The sequence below is a fragment of the Epinephelus moara genome, chromosome 17, assembly GCF_006386435.1.
Source record: "Epinephelus moara isolate mb chromosome 17, YSFRI_EMoa_1.0, whole genome shotgun sequence".
In the NCBI taxonomy this organism is placed as follows: Eukaryota; Metazoa; Chordata; class Actinopteri; order Perciformes; family Serranidae; genus Epinephelus; species Epinephelus moara.
The window spans coordinates 5,441,745-5,467,569 of NC_065522.1; the positions used below are offsets into that span (position 1 = coordinate 5,441,745).

Below are 25,825 nucleotides of genomic sequence, written 5' to 3' on the forward strand. Positions count from 1 at the left end.
ATCCTAGAAACACCCCTGATTAATGAGCCAGTCAGTGGACAAAAAATTTGATTGGCACCAATTTTAAAGCAAAAGAGCCACAAATGTTCACTACACCAGCCTCTCAAATGTGCATATTTGCTCCTTTGCCAATAGCAAACTGAATATATTTATATTTAATCTCTTAAAGACCCACAATGCAGCATTTCAAAACAACACCAAGCACAGTATTTAATGTTAAAAATGTACACTCGATCCCCAGCACCAAATATCATGAGCTGGAGCTCGTGGGGCCCTGATTTGCAATGGACCCGCCTCGTGTTTTAACCGATGCTCTGCCGAACCAACCCGCCTCTATCACCGCATGATTTTGTGGGAACAACAGCATTAGTATTAGCAGCTTATCAGTATTAGCGCCTGCTGCTCCGTTTGCTCCCCCCCGGGGTGGGTGTGCATTGTCGACGCTGCTACTGTCTCTTTAAATTTACCCAGGAGCCCCTTAAGGAGCCCCAGGGGCCCCTAGTCCGGCTCCCCACCCTGAAGACAAGCAAGAGCCTTAAAATACATTACTGGAGGCCTATGCCGAGGCGCTTCCACACAGAGCAGGACGGAGGACCGGGCTCTATCTGCCAGCGGAATACATGATTGTGTGATTATATGAAAAGTTAACTTGGCTCCCGTGCGGGGCGCGTGGGGGGACATCGTAGAGCACGGGCTCCTCAGCGATGGGCTCGTTATAGAGCGCCTGCCAGATGCGTGTCGAACGGTGCCGAGCGGTGTGAACATGTTACTGTTAAACATGTTGTTGTGAGTGTGACATGTCCCGCTTCAGCGCTACGATACAGTGAAGGAAGGAGGAACACTAGCCACTATTAAAACAGCGGGCAGGCCAGTGATGGAAGAGAAAGAGACGGGGGAAAGCGAGCCTGTGGACCTCCGGTGTGCCGAGCAGGCTGAGCTGCTCTCATTAATAATAAGCGGAGAGGAGGAAGCGACGCAAGAGGAGAGTGACTTGGGAGGTAAAGAAAAAAACTAGTGTTATTATTCTCAGTGTTTCTCACCGCAAAGTGGGGCTGCGTGGCTGTCAGAGCCACGGCCATTGTCAGACAGCCAGTTAATCCGTGTCAGGGACAATGCCATGGAGCAGCATGGCCCCTCCGTCTCTGTGGCTCCTATAAACAAAGGCTCAACAGCACGCAGGCAGGCGGACCGAGACACACAGCTGCCACCTGGTGGACAGCGGCGGCACAGGTCGCCTCACACCAATAAATAAACAATAATGTAGGTTATATGGAATAAATAACTCACATTAAATCACGTAACATTAGAGTTCCGTAACGTAGGACGTTAAACACGGATTTAACAATGTACAGACAGTACAGGTGATTTTCACTAAGAGTGATAGTGCTAAAAATCAAACTGGGGAATCTATGATTTCCAGCTTTAGTCATCATGAGCCAAACAATAACAGCTTCAAATATACATTTCAGACAATCAGTTTATTCATAACACGTTACCTGATGTATTCTCATGATGCAATCTCAAATCAAGGGAGACCCGTGTACAACCTGTGTGTGGAGGCACAGACCAACAAATTTAAAGAAGCAGTAGTAGCTGTAGTTCCATATTTAGGAGAACTATATAGTTTGGTCACAGATTATATGTGACCATCTTATTATTATGCTATTTTATGTGATCATGTGAGTGTGTGTGTGTATGTATATATACACACATATATTTGCCGATATGCTGATATATAACAACTTCCTTGGCCGATAACCGATACCAATACCGATATACTGTAGATATATCCACTTTTTTTCCCCACCTAATTTTAGTGATCATCAAGTCTCTTCTGTTGTAGAATTAACTCCATATTATGCATGCATACTCTTATCATGGTGGCCCACCATCAGATGGAGACATGAAACAGAATGCTTTTAAATGTATGTAATATTCATTCAATAGGCAAAATAACATGAGCATAGTGGCCAATTTCAATAGTTAATTTTAAAGCCAATATCGGCCCATACCACTGATGTGCCAACGTATATATCTATATATATGTGTGTGTGTGTGTGTGTATATATATATAGATATATATATAGATATATATTAATATATTTATGTACCAGGAAGTGAGACAAAAGTCTTTATGATATAACTAACTCCCTTTATGCCTGATTAATGTTTTTGTAGAAATCTGATGGAGTTAACAGTTGCTAAAAACACCTTAAGTTAAGATTTTCCTAGTCCTAGTTAAGGATTCCTCAAATTAAAATTGGTTGCACAAAACACCCTTAAGTCTCCTCATTAAGGTTTCCTTAAAATGTTCAGTTCAGTTCAGTTTATTGTCATTTACACATGTTAGAAACATGAGGGAACGAAAAACGTTACCCAGGTCCAGCAGCGTACAGAATAAATATATATAAATAATACACCTATACATAGTTAAATAAATAGATAAAAAAATAAATACATAACCTAAAGTCTAATAGTAAAAAAACACATAGAATCAGCAGCATGTAATTGCAGCAGTAAAGTAAAGTGCAGGGGGACAGTTAAGTCAGTTAGTTTGTGAGCCTCACAGCCTCTGGGAAGATGCTGCACTTTAGCCTTGTTGTTCTGGTCTTGAGGCTGCGCGACCTTCTGCCCGAGGGGAGGAGGGTGAACAGTTAATGTGCCGGGTGGGTGGGGTCCTCCATGATACCTGACATTCACTTAAGTATTTATAGATTTACTCCTTGTCTTAGTGTTATACTTAAGGAATCTCCAGACTGTTGCACAAAAGACCTTAGCAACCAAAGCAAGGTAAAAGATAAAAAAAGTAAGGTACCTCTGATTCTATCTTAACTGCAAGATGACCGAATTTATGGTGATAAATGAAAAACTAACACACCCCAAGAAGAGTGTTCTGCGACCAGGAGAACCCAGTGATACACCTCTGATGTTACACTTAAGATGTGACTGAATTCATTTTCGTTGCAGTTTCTTCCTACAATAGTTTTCTGTTTTCTGGTATTTGGGATCAAATTTACTTTGCAGTATGTGCTTTCTATGATTCCATTCCACCAGAAGTGTAATTTTTTGTCTTGTTTTCTTTTGCCATTTTTTCACTATCTATCTTTAAGCCAACTTTATGAGATGATAACAGGCATCACAAGCTTGAGTCCAAGCAAACAATCTCTATGGAAAACTCTACCACAATAAAATCTCTTTCTACACAGTAAATAAGTTAACTTAACTAAGTAAACCTTTTAAGGGATTCTGTGCAACTGTGTAAGTCCCTCAGCTAAGGAGAAATTAAGCATTAAGTGTCATACCTATGGAGAAAAACTTAAGGGTTTTGTGCAACCAGTCCCAGGGACACATCTTTAAAGGGCCAACATTTTCACAAAAATATATTTTAAAACAAAGATGATTATAGCAATACATTTTTACACCGATGTTATCAGTACGTACTGTACACTTAAGATTTTGAAGGCTGTTAATACATTTTTTAATTATTTGAAGTTCTAATAATTACAAAGGTTTTTATTTTTTTATTTTATTATTTTCTAGAATTGTTAATCAGTGTAAAAACTCTTATTATACTGGCACCCTATTAAGTGGAGAAAACAACATATACTTGATTGTCCTAATTAATAAGATATATACACGTGCTTAAGATTTTTAGCTGCCATAAACATATCTACATATCATACTAGGATTTATCTTGTCTCTCTCTTGTTTCTGTCAGAAGAGGATGGTCTTGCCAATGGCCATGGTGAGGAGGAATCAGAGGCTGGCATGGTCACACCTGTCAGGTCTCCAGGCACCAGCTACTGGAATATCACAGAGGGACCAGACCAGCCACTGCTCCTCTCCCCAGCCCCTGGGCCCTCTGGATCTAAACCCAGGGTCCAGAGGGCCTCACGTCCCGGCCTGAGCCGGATCCCAGGCCGCGACCACCGCCGCTACTACCACGAGTACTGGCGCAGTGAGTACCTGATGGACTTTGACCCCCAGCGGCACGGGATGATCTGCATGGTGTGCGGCAGCTCACTGGCTACTCTAAAGCTCAGCACCATCAAGAGGCACATCCGACAAAAGCACCCTGACTCCCTCCTGTGGAGCGCTGCCGACAAAGAGGTCATCCGCTCAGGGTGGGAGAGCCACCTGAGCCTGGGGGGAGGTCAGAGGTCATTCAGCTCTGCTGCTGGACCTTCAGCTCAGGAAGAAGAGGAGCAGCTGGACTCAGACCAACATGCTGCTGGTGGGTAGGACTCCTGGCAAAGTGTTTTCTAAACCTCACACTTGGTGGCAGTATGAGTTTATGTCTTGGCATGGTAGCGTGTGAGAAGGGGAGGATGATGTAATCATTCTGTGATGTGTTAGGACAGGAGAGGGAAGGACTGTGCCTGGACATGACTGTTAAAGATTTAAGATGACAGAGAAAAAAAAGTCACAGACTAGAATGTAAAGAAATAGTTTAATATAGCTAATATAGCTTATGAGCATCCTTTTCAAATTTAGATTATTACTCATAGTCGCATGTAAGGCAGATAGAGCAAATATTATAGCTTCAATTACAAACAGATAAAAAGCTAAAATTAGGTTATTATGATGCTATGTTTATGTGCTTTGGTAAAATCTGACACCTGAGATTTGTAGCCAGGCTGCTGTGACAGGCTCTTATGATGGAAATTAAAACCTAGGACATGAATGAGGAAAACTAAAGTCTATAAAATTCTAATTTCATTTTTTCCCAAATATTTTGTTTATTCAGTTGGCTGGCTAAATGTATTTTTCTGGAACTTGTGTGCTACGCTAACCACATCGTGACTCCAGCTCTGTACTTAACACATGGGAATGAGATTGATATATTCTCATCTTATTCTTAGAAGAGAACCTGATGAGAGTATTTCTCAAAATGTTAAACTATCCCTTTAACTGGAAGTAGCACACTTTCCCCCCACATATACTTTCCATACAGTTGGCCAGGAAGTCAAGGTTCCCTGTGGAGGTTCTGACCATTATTAGTGCTATGGACCAGTGCTTTCAGGAGTAGGTCCACATTTTGTTTGTATCACATCCTCACGAAAGAGAACACCATAGTCTGTATAAAATAAAGTATGTATCCATTATAACGGCCCCACATGGTTTGTGGACTCCTGTTTGGAAGCCTCGTGTTTGGCATTTTGGCCTCTGGTCATCATCTTGGATTTTTGGAGTCAGAAGTGACCATATTTGGACCAGAGAGTGGAGGAAACCCTAATGCTAGCTGCTAGCTCGGTTAGCATGGTGCATTTACAGCAATGATTTACTGTGATAATGCTAATGTTAGTTTTCCCTAGTGAAAAACAGGATTAAAACCATTCTTTCAGCACAACAAAACACTGATCAAGACTTTATGAGGTGTTGTAATGAGTTGTTTGGTTTTGGGGTAACTGTATTATTTCTAAAATTTTGTTGGTAATTAGCAACGCTACTTGTTACTGGACAAAGTAATATTATTACTGTAACACGTTACTGCCCAACACTGATAGTTACATTACCTAACCAAACATTGACGCTATGGTAACGATTTGTCAATGGATGACACCCACCTGTCATTCAAAGCAGTCACGGCCTTAATTATTCATACATTTAAACCTTAATAACATTTTAACCAGTGAGGGATATATAAATTCACCCCCATACAGTTGTCATGAATGTTGAAATTAGCCATAGAGACCAAAACATATTTTGTACCAGGCTGTAAACATTTTTTATTTCTGCTGTAAAGTTAGGCATTTTAACATGGGGGTCGCTGGGGACATTAGGGAAGAAGACTGCCAGCTAGAACACATTAAAGGCCGTCTTTCTTCATTATATGTTTTGTAAGAACGGAAAAAGCGACAGCACATTTGTCAAGCTCTAAGGATACATTCAGCGTGTTATGATGAGTTACACTGAATGAAACATTATTCATTTACAAGAAACTATAGAGGGTACCTTAAAGCTTGTTCACATATCTGAGCTATAATCAGAACAAGTTGGGGGGCTCTGGTAGTTACAGGAGTCAGAGTCTGTATCAGTATAACCACAGTCAAGTCTCCAACCTATATACAGTACACTGCACAGTGACTTAAGTTTTAGCAATGCAGCTTTCAAGACTAACATAAAGTGGTTGTGAATACCTTAGTTATACTGGTGCCAGCTGTATAATACTTTGATGGATGTGGTATAAAAAGGTTTATTTACTTTTCCTCAGGGGAATCCACAAGACCGTACTTGTCATCTAATGTAGGACTGACGTCTGAATAACTGATGTAAAGAACTGTAAAGAGAAGGAAGTAAAGTTTCACAGGGGCTTAGTGGTGAGCAGTGTTTGCAGAAACAATGTTGTGGGCTGGATGTGAAAACAAAGTTGGTTCACAGCTTAGTAGCTCCTTCCTTTAGGTTTTGCATGTGGATTTGAATGGGTTTCCTCCAGGCTCTTTGCTTCCCTCCCACCCCTCCTGGAGTGGAACCAGCCTCAGAGCTGGAGTCAGTTTGACTACATCCTAAACAGTTAGGATGGAGAGGATCACTTTCCCTCTGGGATTAATAAAATATCACACATGGTAGGTTTTTCTTTTTCTTTTTATTGTTACTGTACAAAAAACATTTGGATATAATCCAGCACAGTGCATTGCATTTAACATGAAACAAATGACAATGACAACAAATTAGAAATATAACAGAAATAAGTTGGCAATTAGCAGATTTAAGCTTCAGAGTAGGTTTCTGAAAAATATAAATGGGTTATTTAAACCAATTTAATACATGTGTATTCTACATTTTTTGACATCCCGTTCCCACTTGATTCGATCAGGAGAGAGAACTTCACATATGTATTTTCCTCACGATCTCGTCAACATGTGTGATTAACACATCACAAAAGACTGCCAGAGACACAATGGATAAGGAAAATGATTTTATTTATATTCGCCATCAGGGTATAAAATTAATATCCACCAAGTGCCAAAGGCATTAAATGTCCATTTGGTGAGTAAATCTCAGACAGCTATCTGCCACACTGGGTTGTACAATTTTTTTTATATAATTGTATGGTTATTACCTTCCATTATTTTTGCAGTGTGAGGTCAATGCATCCTTTGTCTACTTGCATGTATCATGTACAAGATCACAAAGGACTTTATAGATCACTGTTTGTTTTCCCCTGTAACTAAATAGTCACATGCACAGTGAGGCTTGTAGATAATCATTTTAAAAGGATAGTTTTAAAGCAGCGTTTGAAAGTTTTCACTTAGGCACTGCATATTCTTAGAACCCCCAGAGCCTGTGACGCCGCAGGAGCAGCCACAACAACCCCCCAGTCTGTCTCCCCGCTCTGAGGAGGGTGAAGCCCCCCAGCCCCAGGTGGAGGAGGAGCAGGACCTCCCCGGGCCGTCAGCCCGCACCCTGGAACGCTACCTGAATGACTCGCTGCACGCCTGGTTCCGCCAGGAGTTCCTGATGGAGTACGAGGCGGAGGCCGGCCGGCTGCTGTGCATGGTGTGTGGAGGAGAACTGCCCTCACTCCATCTGGACCACATCAAGAGCCACGTGCTGGACACCCACCCCAACTCCTTGGTCTACAGCTCCGAGGAGAAGCACTGCATCCTGCAGGCCTGGGCTCAGACTCATGGTAAGAACAGAAGGAACAAGACTATATGCACTTAATAACAGAATGTGTGATTGTTATGAAGGGGGACCTATTATGCTCATTTTCAGGTTCAGACTCCTGTTTAATGTTTCTACTAGAACATGTTTACATACTTAAATTGTCAAAAAAACCCACTTAATTTTCCTCACACTATCTGTGCTGGAACACCTGTATTCACCCTCTGTCTGAGACGCTCCGTTTAGTGTCTGTCTCTTTAAGCCCGCCTCCCCTGAAAAAGCCCAGTCTGCTCTGATGGGTCAGCATTTCCATGTCCTCCGTATCTCAGCATCTCTGCACCGTCATTGCAGCCCGGGAATGACGGAGAATATAGTGATGGTAGACTTGGTGGTAAACTTGATTTTCCTTATTTTCAAACACCTTAATACAATCAGTGTGGAATACCAAAATACAAAAGTTTGCATGTTGTCCATTTTTATACCACCCCAAAAAATCTGAAAGACAACTAGTATAAAAGTAAAAGCAAATAAAAGCAAGCAAACAGCAAAATAAATCATGAAGTAAACATAAATGCATATAATTATACAAACAAATAGATGTTATCTACACTGTAATTTGGTTTGAATAAGATAAGATAAGATAATCCATTATTCGTCCCACAGCGGGGAAATTTGCAACATTACAGCAGCAGAGGAATAGTGCAAACAGGGAGCATCAGTAGAAAAAAACACAAAGCAATATAAGTGCGTATCTGTAAAAAGAAACACACAGATAAGTAGAATAAGTGAACTGTACAAAACAAAGAGCAACATAGTAAGCAAACAGTAAAAGCAATACAATAAGAAAGCAGCAAAAAGAAGCAAAATTTAATAAAAAGATGGACATGTGTGGGAGAAGCCTCCAGCTTCCACTTCATAAGTATGAGGCGTCTAGCAATTAAGAAAGCAAAAGCAATGGCATTCGAGTAATGTCTGCACAGGAGGGTGTCCTCTGGTATGATTAAAGAGATTACAATCAGTGAGGAAGGGTAAATCAGACTCCAAAAACCTCAGAAAATGTATAAAATATCGATGTCTAATAATAATGAAGATTATGACAAGTCAAAAAGTATGAGTAAGGGATTCTGTTACTGTCCCACATCAGTGGCATAATGTCTTTTTCACACTATGAGTGACAACACAGAAGTGTGACCAGCTACATTATCACCAAGTCGTCATGGAGGTGCTGCTCATGCGCTCATTAACATAGTTATGTCGTCATGGGCTTGTGTGTCTGCTACTTGCCTTAAAGCACCTTGACTGAATGCCATCTAAAGCATTTAGTCATAAATGTATCTGTGCTTTTGATCAGTGTCTGAGCCTCATTTGAACATCACATTTCGCTGTCCCACTCCCAGCTGGCACACAACCAACCTTCAACGTTTGAAATGTGGTTGAAATGATGTCAGTTGTTGTTTCAACATTAAAATAACATTGAAACAATGTTACATTTTTGATGGTTGTAAAAAGGTTAACAAAAATCTCATATAGCAACACTTAAATTTCAGAAAGATCTGTTTCAACACTTAAACAATTTTGAAACAACGTTTAAAGTTTATGAAACAACACTATAAAACATTGCAAAATCAACATTGATTCATCCTCTAAAATCAAAACATAATTCAACAGTGATTCAGCCATGGTGTGTGACATTGATTCAACAGTGAATAAACATTACAATGCCAGCTTTGTTGCATCCCTATGTGCACCGGTATAGCTTCAGCTACCTACGCTAAATATCACAGTACCATAGCTAAAAACTAAACATACGATTGGTTAATGTTTCGCCTTGTCAGAAGCAAAAGTTGAGGCCAGCTTTGCTTTCGTTTTTAGCACATCACACCCATCCGCAGCGACCAGTGTCAGTGTGTCAGAGTGTCAGTTTGTAGCTTTATGTCACGGGCTTCCACTGAAAATGACTTGTAGCCTGTTGCTATGTTGCTCGTAGTGTGGACACAGTATAAGGGATCGGTGTCCTGATAAATCTTGGTTAGAATAGCAACATTTTTTGACATTGGAGTATGATCCAAAATCAGGTAGAAATTAACAACACTGGCAACCAAGTTAACATGTTTCCCTGACTTTAACATGTAGCTACTTGTACATTGGAAGTGTACTTGCAGCCGGGGAATAACTATAATGGAGAATAGCAGCAGGAATATGTCTAAGGGGGAAATTAACTACACCAGCAACCAAGTTTACATGTTTCCCTGATGTTAGCTTGTAGCTACATGCTGTGTAGGCTATATAATGTTAACACTAGCAGTAGCCTGCTTGGAGAAGATGACTATGTAAAGACATCTGACACACTATGACATCATACTCAGCCACAGTAGGAAAACCTGTTGGATACAGAGTGTTTAGAACTGTAGGACCTTAGGATTTTGTTTCCCAGGGATTACTGCTATATACGTTTACCTCATTATTTGAAACTTTGGCAATGTTTAATGTGAACAGCCTTCACTGTAACACTATATATAAGACACAGAAAAGCATAAAAGATCCCCTTTAAAAAGACCTGTAAGTATGTGACTGTTGGTGGATCTACAGAACTAGATAAAGTTCAATTCAATAAATTTATCTTATCATTCAGTCTTATCAGTATTGACGTCACAAGCACAAATCCACCCGTCCACCATCCACCCATTTTATCACTGCTTATCTGGATCAGCATTGCCATGGTAACAGGGTGAGCCGGGAAGCCTGGACATCCCGTCACATAGAGTCATCTTCCAACATCGCCTCCTGGCCACTCTCCATGTCTGTTGATTACAGGAGTTCCTCATTGGACCTGTTGTTAAATGCCACAGACGTAATCTTTGTTTATTTTTAAATCATTTGTATGTTACGTGTATGATTTTCTGCTTCATAACAGAAGAGTCAGAAAACTCAATCAAATCAGAGCCCAACACCAAAGATGGCGGGGTGGACCTCTATGCTCAGGAAGTGGAGGCCATCCAGATCAACACTGACTTGTACCCAGAAGGCGATGGCACTTTAACTCAGGACACTTGTCTTATTGGTGAGGACGGAGGCGTCGGAGCTCCACAGCAGGGACCCCAGCCCCTCCGCCAGCCCAGGAAGAGGCGGCTGCGTGGGGGTGACCCATGGCGGCTCCGCCTCGACTACCTGGTGGCCTACGGACCTCAGGGCCGGGGCACGTTCTGCATGGTGTGTTCTCAGGTCCTGCACGAAACCAAGGTCAGCAGCTTCCGCCGCCACATCCAGGAATGTCATCCCGAGACGACAACCCTGAGCCGACAAGAAAGGGAAGCCATGGCTGCTGCCTGGACCAAAGATTATTCTAGTGAAGGCACGCAAATACAAGATGGTGAGATGCTTTTAGCCACTGTTACTCTCTACTGCAAATCTGTCAATACTCATATAGTGGTGTGTATTAACGCTGGGGTAGGCAGAAATCTGGAAATGCAAATAAAAGAATCCTCCTGCAGTAGTGCTGACCGCTTTAAAAAAATCACTATTAGTTTAAGTGTACGCTACATTTAAAATATTGTCACTGCTTTACCTTGCTGTCAGACAGCCATTTCCGACAGGAAACTGAAGCTGTTATATTGCTCTTTTTAAAGCCAGACTCCATTAAGAAAAAAGTTATTTAGCATTGCTGAACACAGGAGCTGCTGGTCTATTACTGCCTATATCAGTTTTGTTTTGGTGTGACTTTGGTGTTTGAAAGGGTTGGTTTGGATTCACCAAAGGCACACAGTAACACAAACTGATTGAACAGTGGTAGACCAGCAACTCCCCCGCTCACTGAGCTAAAATTACATAGTTGGGGAACTGAAGCAGTTAACATCTTCCTCGTCAGAACTGGCTGTCTGACGGAAAGGTACAGCAGTGAAAATACTCTCAATATAGTGCTGCTAAACTGTTACAAATTTTCTTTCTTTTAATGGCTAAAATATATTTTGTTCCCAACCCCATCCACAGCAGTACATTGCTTACTGTTGTTCCTGTGTGGGCACTCCTGCTGCTTCTCCAAACTGGGGTAGTGCCAGCTGACTAATCTATGTAAAATGCCATACCCCATACAACCCCATTTTAAAACATCTGAACTATCCCTTTAAGATACAGAAAGATGACAGCAGCTTGGGGTGTAAACAATACAGCTTTGTTTGTTAGTAGTGCTTGTCAAAGGATGTCAAAGTAATGTGGTTTCAGTTTAACCACAGCAGCACCCTCCCTGCTGTTTTAGCAGAAATCAACGCGAGAGAAGCTGATGTCCTAAATACCACAGGAGAGACGAATGAGGACACCTCCCCTGATGTCAGAACACACAGCAAAATGGTGAAGAAAGAGGAGGGAGGCATGAGTGGAGGGAAGGGTAAAGCGAGGGACGACGGTGCCGCAGCCACGCCCTCTCGTCATGGCCATTACCCCGGGAAGGACCAGAGGAGGAACTACCAGGTGCGCTGGCGGATGGATTACCTGATGGATTACGACTGTCGCAGACACGGGCTCATCTGCATGGTGTGTGGAGCCACTCTGGCCACGCTGAAGGTCAGCACCATCAAGAGGCACATCACGCAGGTACACCCCCACTCTCTGTACTACAGCTCGGAGCAGAAGCAGCAGACCCTGCTGAGCTACAACCAGACGGCCCTGCACTTCATCCACTCTGACGACTGCTTCTCCTCCCAGGACCACGGACACACCGAGCTGGCTCCTGCTCCAGCACACATTGGCACTTAGAAAGAGCTTCCGTCCGTAGTTCCTCCCGTGGCCCCTGTTCAGAACATTTCACCCTCTTTCTTAAAGGGGAGTTCAGCATTTGTCAAACAGGGTCTTATTCTCTAATGCCTGCCCACTGTCTCCTCTGACTTTGTTCCAAATTTACCAAATCTCTACAGTGCAGGTGCAGAGTAAATTGTTTACATGACCACTTGTCATAATGGACAAAAGTCTGAGAATAAAGGGCGTCCCACACCAAGAACAATAACGGAAATGATGTGAGCATCCACACTGATGAACAGTTGTGCAGGAAAACCTTGTGCAGAGAAGTATTTGCTTGAGGTGATGCTAGATAGCTTACCAGCTAGTGTTAGCTTTAATAATCATCTCCTCATCATCTCCGTTTATAACTATAACAAAACAGGTTGGGCCTGATTGCATCCCAGATGTCCTTCTTCTTTATTGTGCCCTCATAACTAGGTTCATTTTATTAATTAGTCTCTGAGCAGTGTCATCAGTCATGTTGAACTGCTGCTGTTAATTGGATGGATTCTGATTGGCTGTCAGTGTTTCAATCATTCATCAAATTGCTCTGAAAGTGATTCCACAATATCTAAATATACTAAATAACAAAATATATGGCACTTGAACTCCTTACTTCCGTTGACCGAGAAAGGGCTAGAACCCAGGATTGCCAATTGCGGCTATACTTCTGGTTACTGTTACAGTCATCGTTCTTGGTGTGGACAGCCCTTAAGACCCAGGTTGACAAATCTCGAAATTCCCCTTTAAATCTGAATCTAAATGCTGTGTCTTGCAGCAACTTCCACAAAGGAAATGTCAAAACCTGAAAATGTCACCACCTACAAATGTCATGGCCTAAAGAAATGCAAGTCCAGCCAGACTAATTTGAAATTACAGCCTCATCTGCACAGCATCAGTGTTACTTGAGGACCTCGTGAGATTTAGAAAATGAATCATAATAATAATAATAAAACAATATTTAAATTAGTGACAATAAAACATTCCTCACTCTCCTGCTAGTAGATAATTAACCCTTAAGTGCTGTTCAGAGGAAGAAAACAGCCTTGCTTATTGACAGAGGGCTACATCTATCAGACAGCCTGTGTGTTTGGTGAAATGAGGTCAATCATTTGCACTTTAAATTACATTAGACAGATTACAGACAGCAGATTGGCATTTGATTATGAAAACAGTTGACATCTGCAATTATTACAAATCACATGAGGTCCCTAGGTAAAGGCCACATCAGACCAGCATTTGTGATGGTAAGATTTCGGAGCTATTGGTTGACTAGCACTAGCATGTTCACAGTTAACTCACCAGGTACAGTAGCTCTGCTGTGGTCACCAATCAATCGTTCCATAAGTAAATGTGCAGGGTGCTTTTTGTGTAGAGTTAAACTGTGGTGAACTTTAACATTTAAATTTGCACCATGGACCAATAGCAAAGAGAATTTTGTTTTCACACTTTCTGGTCTGACCAGCCACTAATACATAAACAGGGCTGTAGTAGGGATGCACCGGTTCTGAAATTCTGATGTTAAATAACAATTTGGCTGAAAGCCAATACTGATTTTTTGTTGTTGTTGTTGTTGTTGTTTATTTTATTTTTGTTGTTATTTATTCCACCTTTGGTGACCATGAAACAAAGAAATCTTAGTTATAAAATAATAACTGAACAATTTTAAAGAAATTCAGTCCTTCATTATACTACCTTTGGATGAGCACAAATTCATTCAAACACATTTATGAAACCACCTTTAATATAACCTCATTTCACATGAAAAACATCTTTAAAAAATGCTTCAAAAGTCTTTTTACTATATGTAATACATCATAATTCTCTCTCTAATATCTATTTTATATTGCTGTGAAAACCAACAAATTTCCCCCTCAGTTGAATTTATTCAAGTTTCTCAAAAAAAGACACATTTTCCAAGATTACATCTGAGCTCATCATGAGAACATTATAATTTACCTTCTTTTCTTGTTTTTACTGAATAGAGCTTGAACGCATCATTATGTAACTCAGTGCCATTGCATTTAGCTGTTAGTTCTGGCCACCAGCTGCTAACAGCTAACAGCTAACATTAGCTAGCTCTCCTTCTGCTGATGTCAACATGGATCAACTGTACACAATGTAGTAATGTCAGGGAAACAATAGGGTGCATCCCCTGATGCTTTGATAGTAAGTTTACTGCGTCCTTTCATCCCAGTGACATCCCGGGGAAGATCTCTGTTTGTCCCAACTATATTTTCTGTTGTCTCTGGGACAACGGGACGCCATGAGTCTGGAGCCCTGCTTTTTAGCCTGAGCAAAATTGATGTGACACAGCAGAAAAACATCAGGCACTGCCATCGGTGAATGTCCTCTTATTTACAGAGAGACCGATGACAACAAGGCAAATAACAGATGATACAGATTTTCGGCTAATAAATCGGTGCATCCCTACGCTTTTTTTAAAAACTCCTGCTTGAGTGTCTGGCATATTTATAGTCATGGCATGTGCTAACTATTATCTTTCAGGTCCAGAAGAGGGGGCCCAGGTGGGGGCTCAGGGCTTGTTTTCGGTTGGGGCCCGAGTCTTACGCTCTCAGGAAGTTAAAAAAAGAGGCTATATCCACACTAATATGTTTTCTGCTAATTGTGCTATGTTTATGCCTAGCGTCCACACAACTCCAACATATTCAACCATTTAAACAGAGACTTTGAAAAACACAGCTGACCCTGTTGTAGTTTGGAAACTGGGGTTGTGTTTCACTCTGCATGGGTGGAAATGGAGACCTCTGAAAACAATGACACAGACACCCTCGTTTGCTTCCTGATTTAGTCTAATCAGTCACGACATGTACTTCCCTGATTCATCACACCCATATTACATGACCCTTTTTCGATATGAATAGAAAATTACAGGCATTTCTTCCCTTCAGGTAAAGTTCCTCCTCTTTTTCGGTCCATGCAAAGAAATCTCCGGTCTTACTTTTTGCAATTTCCGTAGTGTTTTCTGAAACAAAACCACCAACCAGAGTAGACAATCTGCTTCCTGTTTACATCAGCGCATGCATGCCCAGTGTACGTGAATGGTCATGTGATTTATGTTTTCAGGCGTGTGAGTATGGATTGACATTTTTTTCTAAAACACTCGTGTGGACGGAGATCGTTTTCAAATGAAAACGTGTTAGTGTGGATGCACCCAGTTCTCGGTGAGGCCGAGGTGAATTAGATTTACGATAACGTGTCTGAAGACAACACAGCACTTTGTCCCCAAAAATGTACTTAACCCCAGCTTTCTTCTGTACAGCCAATTGAATGAGACTGTGTTTGATGTTATTGCTGAAGACAATGAATGCCAGCGTGCAGTCAGTGAGTTCAAATTTCTCTAGTCTATTTAATTCCTTGTTTACAGTGGAGGAGAAGGATGTCCTCCTGTCTCTCATCCATTATAATGAGATATGTTATCTCTCTGTCAGTCTTCATTAGTGCTCCACCGGCCTGCATCCTTCTCATCAGTTACAACTCATCTTAGCTAAAACTGCACAAAAAAGAGTATGTAAATATATGAAAAAAATAGAATTATTTTTCCTTTATACAAGCACTTTTATGCACCCTGGTTTCTACAAAGCGTGTTTGTAATTATGTCCAGTTTTTCTACTTCATTCAAGATTTCAAGAAGGACATTGATCGTTGGACTTCTGCTTTGAAGAGTTTGTTCCGGCTTTGCTTCATTTTTTTCATTCACTGTACAAAGTGTATGCAACAGGAGAATAACTTAGAGCTGTCGGAGGAAGAAAAGTCTGCCATAAAAGGTCACGTCTTCACCTGAAAAATGTAACTCAGGGATTCTGTTTTCATCAACAACCATTTCAATCAGTAATCTCTTAGGAGGCTGTTCACAAGATACTGGATACATGTGTCAGCTTAGGTTGTATAGGTGATGTTATAAATGCAACAGTAACAGAGTGTGAGGGCTACTGTTTAAACAACAAGAAACAAACTGAGATGTCATTATATTTGAAGAAAAAAATTCATGATTGAATAAAGTCAGAATTTTTGGGGAAAAAATAAAGATGAGAAAAAAGTTGAATTTTGAGAGTTTCATACAAGAGAAAATACGTTAAGTTTGAAGAATAAATTCATTAAGTTGGATTTTTGAGGAAAAAAGTAATATTGTGATAAAATAAAATGTCAGAATGTAAGAGTAAAGATGACATTTTAAAGGTTCAGGGTGTAGGATTTAGGGTCATATATTGGCAGAAATTAAATATAATATTAATAACTATGTCTTAAGTATATAATTACCTGAAATTAAGATTTGTTTCTAAAGTAGCCCAGAACAGACAAGCCAAACGCTGGCTCTAGATAGGGCCATCTGCATTTTCATGTCAGCTACCATAGTTCCCCTACGTGCTTTGCTCTCGGGAGAAGTTTCAGTTGGTTGCAATCTGCAGCCTCACCACTAGATGTCACTTAAGCCCTACACACTAGACCTTTAAGACTTATGTCATAATGCTACACAAAATAGTCATAATATATTGATGGAAAAGTTGCAATGTTTGGAGAATAAAGTCATAATAGTACAATGAAAGGGCTGTAATATCATAAAAAGACGTCCTAGTCTTTCAAGACAAAAGTTGTAAACTTTGAGAATAAAGTAAGACTTTAATATAGAGTTGAAATTTTAAGAAGTATGTGTTGGAAGGTCAAGAAAACAAAAACATGCACTATTGTGATCTACAAGAGCTACAGAATCTCAGTTTTCCCTTACAGTACCCTGATGACTCTGTTGTACATTGACAGAATTTACTCAGTTGAAGCTTCTGATAGAAAATGTGACAGTAAAGGACTCTACACTGCTCCCCTGCTCCTCTCTGACAGCAGAGACACAGTGTCATATTTCCATTTCATCGGTCCCCTTTGGCTAAGAATAGGCCCCCACATCACCCTAGAAGAGTTCTGATATAGCACTTAATTATTTAAAATGAAGTAAGTTACAGTGAAATGAATGATACAACATGTGATGCATTTGCTTGTGTGTGTGTGTTTATACCATGTATGTGTATGATGTTGTGGAGAGAGATCCTCTTTGGCTCCTCATTTTTCTTCACTCTCACCTTGTCCGCTCACCTTTCATTTGTACATGGCCAACATGTGAGATATGCATTCTCCTCTCCATGATCTTTGAATAAATACTCAACACCCCGAGGCTGTCTGCTGTCAACATTTACTTTTTGCTTTTTATTCCAGTGAATAAAGAGAAATCTTAATGCTTAACTTAAGATAATGCTAAATTAAAGTAAGACACTAATGTGATTTCCTGTTTAAGAATGACGTGTTCTGGTGTGTAACCTATACTTCTGGCCATATGATGAACCCCAAACATGATGCCATTTTCAGCAGCCCAGTTGCCAAAGGAAACATTGCCATTGTGTGTTTCTGCAAACCATGAATACGTCACATTTCTACGTTTCATACGCATCATATCAACATTTCTAAAGTGACATAGTATATCAGCTGACTTTGTCATTTGGAGGTGGAGGGGATGGTGTTCACACCTGTGAGATGCCAGCTAAGTTGCAGACCACTGTTTAAGACCAACAAATAAGAAGAACCAGTTGTGATGATGAGTCATCACTGTGTTTCCAGCAGCTTTTCAGCCACCAAACAGTGGGTGTTTTTCTAGACAGGACTATGCCCACGGAATCGGGTTATTTAAAGCCAAATCATGATCTTTTCCTAACAATAAAAATAAAAAAGCCAAATTTTCTACATTTACCACTTTGTCATTGAAACGTAAAGTTTTAAAGTATCTGCTACATAATGTACAAATTCAACGTTACCATGGTTTGCAGAAACATACAATGCCAACTTTTTATCCCGTGATTGGGTTGTTTCCAGATACAGATGACTCCTGTCATCATGAGCATCAGCAGCAAAATTAGGATGCTTTGATTTAAACACAATTACTTAAATTTTGTATAAGCAACTTTTGGGTTGCCATGCTGTTGTTCAATGACACTCATCAAGAGTTCAATCGTCTGATCAGAACACAATTGCCAGTCACATTAGTTCTGATCATGGTTTCAACTCTTGACTTGTCTATGTCAAAATTAGCATTCACTGTTATTCAAGATTCTAAGACATACTAGGTTAGCTTGATTAGAATTAATAGGATCATTTGGTGTCTGGTTAAAATAAGCCTGAATTACTTTATCCATGTTCAATTTAGCCAGCTAAAACCACCCTGGTAATTCTTATTTAGATAACCTGGATCTTTAGTCAATAACCGACACTACTGCAAGGACTGGTTGTTTTGACAACTGCTTTTAAGTCTGGATTGAAGAGCTGAAAACCCCAAGTTTGTGTCAAATCACCAAAAAATAAATCAAACTGTTATCCAATACACCACTCTGCTACCCTGAATGCGTTGTATGTTCATGGTAGCTACTAATTGTGTAACACTCCATTCAGTATTTACTACTCTGTGGCTTTGATTCTGTTACATAATACCACATAGGTTTCAAATGGATGTCAAGTCTGTATGTGACTGTTCACATTAATGGTTTTAGTATGCTGGCCCTTGTCTAAAATTAGAAACTATAATCCCCTCTCCACCCAAACACCATAACAGACAGCAGCCTCAAGTCAAATCTTCTTATTTTAAATATTTCATCAGGGCGCATTTTTTTAATCTTCTGTCCTCCCACGCTGCTGGCATGCTGGGAAAATATTTGTTGTTTTTCTCAAGGCCCCTCTAGTGCTCTTTACCCAGAGAGAAGAGAACGGATCGACCAAGCCACAGTCCTTTGACGTGTTTTTATTAATTTCACTTTGACATCAGTACAGAGACCACATACTTTTTTTTTTTACATTTTCTTTTTTTTTTCCTGCGACATCTTTCCCAAAGCTTCAAAAATCGGAACCAAAGTCATAGCTAATACAAAACAGAGCTGATGTTAGTGAACAACGTCTAGAAACCAGTAAAGAGTCGAATGCAAAACAAGACTCTCCGAGACAAAAAAAAGTCAAACACACTCCTGCCACACACTCCCATACCCAAGGAGAACACAGGGACAAACAGGAAAAGGAGGAAAGCAACATGCTGCGAGGGAACAGGTTTAATTCATGTTATATATTACACTCTAAAGAAATACCCAACTATTATATGGAAAATCTGTTCAGCCTTAGTAGCACACTAACAGGTAACAGGGCCTTTCCTGAAGTTAAGTCAAAGGTGTGTATGGGAAGCTAATGAGCTTTCATAGCGCCACACTGTGGGGTAAGGTCAGACGAACAGAATGGTTCAGCATGAAGGTAGTTGGTTGAATATTTAAGGGTCAGTTCAACCAAAATAAAGAAATCTCGCAAATTTGGATTTTGAATTAAGTGAATTCAGAGAACCATGGTTACATTTGTAACTTACTTTTCTCAGTTGTCACATGAAACTGAGCTCTCCACCTCCACCTAATGCAATGGACATTGATGGAATAAAGTTTGTGCTGCTCACTCTTGCAAGAAGAGTTCCAAATGTGTCTGTGTATGGAGATTGATTTGTGTCAATATTATTTGCGTGAACTGATCGACAACCTGTGTTCATGTGTAATCTGTAAATTTCAAACACCTTCCACAACAAATCTCTGAAATGAATCCGAACACAGTAACAGGCAGAGACCAGTATATATGTATGTGACTTTTGTAATTTGTTTGGACTGACCCTTAAACTAAACTGAATGAATGTAAACCAAACATCTAACACAAATGCGCTCCAGTGTGTAAAGTTAAGCTTTTAGATGAAAATGACAACTCAAAGCTACAATATGCAACTCCTCCACATTCTAGTAAATAAATATGATGCATAATAACATCATCAGCCTGTGTCCAGCCTGACCCCTCCCCGAAAACTGTTTGCTGCTTACCTCAACATTAGGATAGCAGACAGCTCAACAACACGAGCACCAAGCACCTGGGCCGTAACCTGCCCAACTAAAGGGGTGGGGGTGGGGCTAACAGCTAGCATCTCCAACAGAAATGTTGCATATTTTGAGCTTTGACACCCAGAGTCTGAATGAGACAGCATGCACAAGGGGGTCGACCAGTACGTCCGTGAGGCGACACACAGTGGCGGGCATGCATGAGGAGGAATGTTCCACCAGAGAAAACATTCAGTACACAGGCAGACGTAGTTGGAGTAGTTACTGCATTGAGGGGCTGTTGGCTATTCAGTATTCAGGGGGACATTTACTCCGTGCAAACTTAATTCGGGGCACAATGAAATGGACAGCAACACTAACATACTCATATCCTTCTATATATTCATCCCTTAAAACAATATGGAGACGGAGCAGTACTGCTAACATATGACTATGGTTTTTACTGAGTTCGAAAAACACCATTGAAACAGTCACAAGTAATAATCATATTAAACAAAAGTCAGGGTCAAGAATATGATACAGCCTACATAAAGGGTGAGAATCTGTTTCCAGCTTACACTATGACATGCGCTTCATGGCAGTCAAACAAAAGGAACAAAGTGACAAACAGAGCTCTATAATAACCACTTCAAACCAAAAACCGCTTCCATATCCCCCGCGACACTCTTTATTCAACATGACATCCCCTCAATTTGTTACACAATCCCCTTAATCTCTAAACGTCCTCCCAGACCACTGTTGAGGTTTTGTCCGTAGTCCAAAATGTGCCAAAACAATAGTTAGAGAGTACCAGTGTTAAATCATAAAACACTATTGAACTGATACATTTTTAAAAGATATTACAAATTCGATTTAATTTCCATCCTTACAGTAGAATAGCAAATTTTATATTTTACTTTAGTATCAATAAGTTTTGGCATTTTAATCTTATTGGACGTGAAAGTCAATTTCTAGAGGAAAAAAAAAAAAAAAGCACTGACAAAAAAGACAAGTGAACTTTATTTCACTTACAACTTTACTTAAACACCAACAGCTACCTGGGAGGCCATTTTGAGATTTAAGGGTTTTATAACACATGGGGGAAAATCTCTTAACTTATCAAACAATCAGGAATTATTTCTTAGGAGGCCTCTGAAGGACCTCCATTTTATGAAGCTCAATGACACTTAACATAACTCTTACAATGCTGTTGTCAAGCTACTAGGGATTCAAAGCAGCCATCCTATAATTAATATCAATAATAGTAATAAGCAGTGAGAAGAATAATAAAAATTTACAAGTGAATGTGAGACCTCAACACTGTGGCTTGAACAGGTGCGACAAAAGGAGTTAGGACTGCTGTAAGTGAGGGAACTTTCCTTTGATATAAAAAGCGAGGCTAAGTTGTTCCATACAGCAGAGAGAGCCTGTAGTTGTCTTAAGGTGTATATACATACAGAAAACTGTTCAAAAAATGCATCTGATCAAGAGGGTGAACTAGACCAAATTATCACAGCTGGCTCAGTGTTCCAATCCTTTTATTTCAACCTGCTCAGGGATTTAAAAAATAAAAGTTCAGTGCATTGCAGAAACTTACATACAGAAGTGCCTGTAAGGTGAATGGAAACTAAGTCAATAACAGGCCGATCGGTAACAGCAAACCCATTACGCGCCTCTAAAATGAATTCATAGCTATCCACATAACAGCTGCAGAGCAATAGAGCAGGATAAGACTAGCCACAATTACACCCAAACATCGGTTTTATTCCATTTTTTTTTTCTTTTTTACATTTTCTTAACTTCCTTAACTTCTCCAGCTCAAATCATCCATTTACCTTCAGGGAAATGTGTGGTTTAAAGTACAGACATTTGCTTTTTTGTGACATAGACAGCCATCATCCACCCCCCTGCTTGCTGTACACGACGAAACCAGGTCATAGATTCAGTCTAGTTCACTCGACCCTGCCTCCATTCCCCTGTGGCACGCCCACAGACAGTCAGGGTCCGCCACGGCGCTACATCACTTACTCGCTAGCGACACGCTTCCTGTCTGCACAGGCACAGTTCTTTTTAATGCTTGCAAGTTAAGCTGCGCAGTAGTTTTACATTGAATATCGAGTAGCTCAAAGATTTTTCTACCTAGCAAGGTTCAGTGTAGTAGGGTGGTGATGCTTGATGGAGTAGGGATGAGGAGTTAGACTGGGGGCGGGGGTTATCTGGAGAGGGGCAGGAGAAGGTAAGGGGGTCTAGGATGGTGATGGAGATGAGGATGATGGTGACATGGAGGTTTCTAATTGGGGGGTTGATCATTCAGTTTTGCTGCGCTTCACAGCACCGGGAAGTTTCTCTTGCAACCTGTGGGTGAAAAGAAAAAACAGGTGTAAACAAATCTGGGAACTGTAAAATAAATTAGTGGTTGAAAGTTAAACTGTAAGCTGATCATCTAGAATAGTGGTTCCCAACTGGTCCAGCCATGGGGTCCAGATTTCTCCTTAGTCATTAGTTCAAGGTCCTCACAGTTTAATACATTCAGCATCATACTTGTGTTTGACCATGCCGTCGAGCTCGTTTGCTGTCTCTATCAAGTAGCTGGCCGTTAGTCATTCACTCTACAGCAGCAAAAGGCACTTCAAACTAAAAGCTCTGTGATGAAACTTGATGGTAATTAAAAATTAAGTGAGGGTTTTTTTTTTTTTTTTTTTACAATCTTGACACATTTACCAGTCACTTGCGGCCCATTCTGAATGGACTGCCGACCCACCAGCTGGGAACCAATCATCTAAAACACACTTTATACCGATGGTTAGATCGACTTACTTGGCAATTGTGGTGTTGATTTGGGTACGTGCCACATCAATGTACTGATCAATCTGGGTCTGGAAGGATGAAAGATGAGAGAGAAGGTAAGCATCAGCCTGTGAAAGTAGTTCTAATTAATTAAAACAAGCATATGATTATTTTGAAATCCTAGCGAAACCTACGGGCTACTACTATGATCCATTCAGTCAATGTAGACCTGAAACCAATGTTGTGTTAGCATTTTCTTTTTGGTGGGTGCTAGACTCTGCCAAGAGTATTGCTTGAGCCAGTTCCATTTTTCATTGGAAGAAGAGTCAAGACTTCCTCAGCTAAAAAAAGTTTATAGCACTTTGGAAGAGAGTCAGCACCTTAGTCATGGTGCTCTGTCAGAAAATGGTGGACTGCCTCTTTGGGTTAAAAACTAGTTGAAGGATCTCTTGAAGCATCGCGGGACCTTGTTCAAGAGTGACGGTAAGACGGAGCATGATATCAGCAGGAAGATCAAAGCAGCGTCAGCAGTCACGTGGACACTGTAAGTGGTCGAGAGAGAGCTGAGCCTGAAGGCAAAGTCAATCTACATTCCAACCCTCACCGCAAGTCATGAGGTCTGGGAAATGACTGAAAGAATTAGATCAAGGGTCCATGTCGCAAAAACCTTCACAATCGTGGCCTTGTATGTACTTCAAGCATACCCCAGGCTCATGGAGCAGCCTGAGGAGCGGGAGGAGTGGAATCAGGTAGTTCAGTCCTATCAGTTGGGAGCTTCACTATGGAGGTATTATGGGCACATCCAATTGGGAAGACATGCCAGGGCAGACCTAGAACATTCTATCTAGCCTGAGAATGCCTTGCAATCCCCCAGAAGGACCTGGAGTCAGAAGCTAGCACCTGGACTCTGCAGGAACCTATGCCTGAATCCACTTTGTGGATTCCAGCTCTGCCTTCAACACTATCAACCCAGCTTTGTTGTAGGACAAGCTCTCCCAGCTCAAGTTCACAGATAACACCACCCTCATTGGGGATGAGTCCACCTACAGGTGGGAGATTTTACAGTCTGGTGACTTGGTGTGATCAAAACAACCTGGAGCTCAACGCTGTGAGAACAGTGGAGATTGTTGTGTGCTTCTGAAAGAACCCAGCCCCACCTGTCGCATTTGCTCTGTGTGACTGGCCAGTCTACATTCTTCAGTCCTTACTCTTTCTGGGCAACATCGTCACCCAGGACCTCATCAATAAAGCACAATAGAGGATGTAATTCCTGTGGCAGCTAAAGAAGTTCAACCTGCCAAAGAGTCCATCTTCACCTCCTCCATCACCATCTGGTGTGCTGCTGCCACTGCCAAGGACAAAGGCAGACTGCACTGTATCATTGGCTCTGCTGAGAAGGTGATTGGCTGCAATCTGCCGTCCCTTCAGGACCTGCATGAAAGACTGTGGCCAACCCCTCCCACCGTGGACACAAAGCTTTTGAGTCACTGCCCTCTGGCAGGACCAAAACCTCACGCCACAAAAACAGCTTCTTTCGGACTACCGCTGGTGTTGTCAACAAGGCCCAGGATCCCACTGACACGGACCCTTATCCTGACATCCTGTGTTATGCATTACATTAATGCACATCTTTGTTATGTGTTTTTATGCATTACTCATTTTGTCTGATTTTTAATAATATTTCTTTTATTTTATATCATTTCTTTTGACTTTTGTTCTATTTTTTGTCATCACCAAGACAAATTCCTTGTATGTGCAATCTTACTTGGCAATTAAACAGTGTGATTTCTAAAGGGCATCTGGGCTGCTTTGCTCATCTTGCTACCACCACGATTTGGACCCAAAGAAGCAGCAGAAAAATGACTAGCTGGATGGAGTCAAAGCAACTAACCAGCTCAGTAGCATCTGAAACTTTGAGTTTGTGCAAGTCAGGAGTTACGGTGACTGTTACTGTAAAGATAGCACTGTCTTGGTGGAACTGGTGTTAATTTCCTCACAGCTCACTGCTGAGGTTAATATTTGATATGCAGCATGGATCACATTGAGTATTAAAACATAAGAGAAATCACTCTGAGTACATTAGTCTTAGCATAAACTCATTGCAAGAATTCACTGACAAAGCAGCTATGAGAAACTGTGACCAGTAGGGACAGTGTCTGTAAAAGAACCAGACTAAACTTCAGGTCATGAAGTCTGCGTCAAACAGCTGATGAGTATAATCCCCTGAAAACATAAACTTCTCATCTCTTATGATGTGCATTGACATGATGCTGACAGCCTTCTTATCTGACCCAACAGTGGAATGATTTTATATTCTCAGAAGCTGGACACTGGACAGCAACAAGAGGGGCGCAGAAAGCCTTCAGTGTCTGATGAAGACTGGAGTCATCCAGTGAGCTCACTGCTGATGGGAACGTTGGCTAACGACTGAAGTCATCGCTGCTCTCAGCGGGTCTGAGACTCACTTTGTCATCTGATATATTTATCATGACCGGGGACAGAGGGACACGCTCTCACCTTGTTCTTCTCGTAGATGGGAGGCACGGCGAAGAGGAGGATGTCAGCTGGAGGACGCAGAGAGCAGACATGTCAGGAACACAACAACACCTTTAAACACATGCTGTAATTCTGACCAGAGGACCACTTTATTTTATCAGCTTACATTCATTCTGTGAAGTGTTTACTCAGCTGGTGTCCTTTCGCCACCATATCTATACTTACATAAATAAGCCATGCCTATGATATGCAAATGTCCTTACTGTCCATTTTGC

At 41.0% G+C, this 25,825-nt stretch overlaps 3 protein-coding genes across 9 annotated transcripts in view; 1 reads left to right on the forward strand and 2 right to left on the reverse strand.

The window, feature by feature from the left end:
- Positions 1-1,999, reverse strand: part of si:dkey-28a3.2 (uncharacterized) — an 18,107-nt gene extending 16,108 nt beyond the window's left edge. For both annotated transcript variants that reach the window (XM_050067960.1, XM_050067956.1), the window contains exon 1: positions 1,041-1,999. The gene's annotated coding sequence lies outside the window, so the exon portion shown is untranslated. The remainder of the gene's footprint in view (positions 1-1,040) is intronic.
- Positions 511-22,357, forward strand: zfta (zinc finger translocation associated). Of its 5 annotated transcripts, XR_007571501.1 has the most exons (6): positions 511-998; positions 3,719-4,234; positions 7,274-7,633; positions 10,523-10,978; positions 11,861-15,906; positions 16,023-22,357. XR_007571501.1 is itself a non-coding variant. In XM_050067963.1 (5 exons), exons 1-5 carry the CDS (start codon positions 875-877, stop codon positions 12,355-12,357), a joined length of 1,953 nt encoding a protein of 650 aa, XP_049923920.1. In that variant the 5' UTR covers positions 511-874; the 3' UTR covers positions 12,358-22,357. The 5 variants fall into 5 exon arrangements, 4 of the variants coding, with proteins under 4 accessions (XP_049923920.1, XP_049923921.1, XP_049923922.1 ...); XM_050067963.1 differs by having other exon boundaries at positions 11,861-22,357; XM_050067964.1 differs by having other exon boundaries at positions 11,864-22,357.
- rtn3 (reticulon 3) overlaps positions 21,789-25,825 on the reverse strand; it is a 37,431-nt gene continuing 33,394 nt past the window's right edge. For both annotated transcript variants that reach the window (XM_050067967.1, XM_050067968.1), the window contains 3 exons: positions 25,572-25,618; positions 23,085-23,143; positions 21,789-22,622 (listed from right to left, as the gene is read on the reverse strand). In XM_050067967.1, the coding sequence (XP_049923924.1) occupies positions 22,574-22,622; positions 23,085-23,143; positions 25,572-25,618 (155 nt within the window). In that variant the 3' untranslated portion in view covers positions 21,789-22,573. The remainder of the gene's footprint in view (positions 22,623-23,084; positions 23,144-25,571; positions 25,619-25,825) is intronic.

Coding starts and splice junctions, on each gene's coding strand:
- zfta (XM_050067963.1), top strand. CDS start 875: ATGGAAGAGAAAGAGACGGGGGAAAGCGAGCCTGTGGACCTCCGGTGT. Junction 999..3,718: donor AGAGGAGAGTGACTTGGGAG/GTAAAGAAAAAA, acceptor TGTTTCTGTCAG/AAGAGGATGGTCTTGCCAAT. Junction 7,634..10,522: donor GGCCTGGGCTCAGACTCATG/GTAAGAACAGAA, acceptor GCTTCATAACAG/AAGAGTCAGAAAACTCAATC.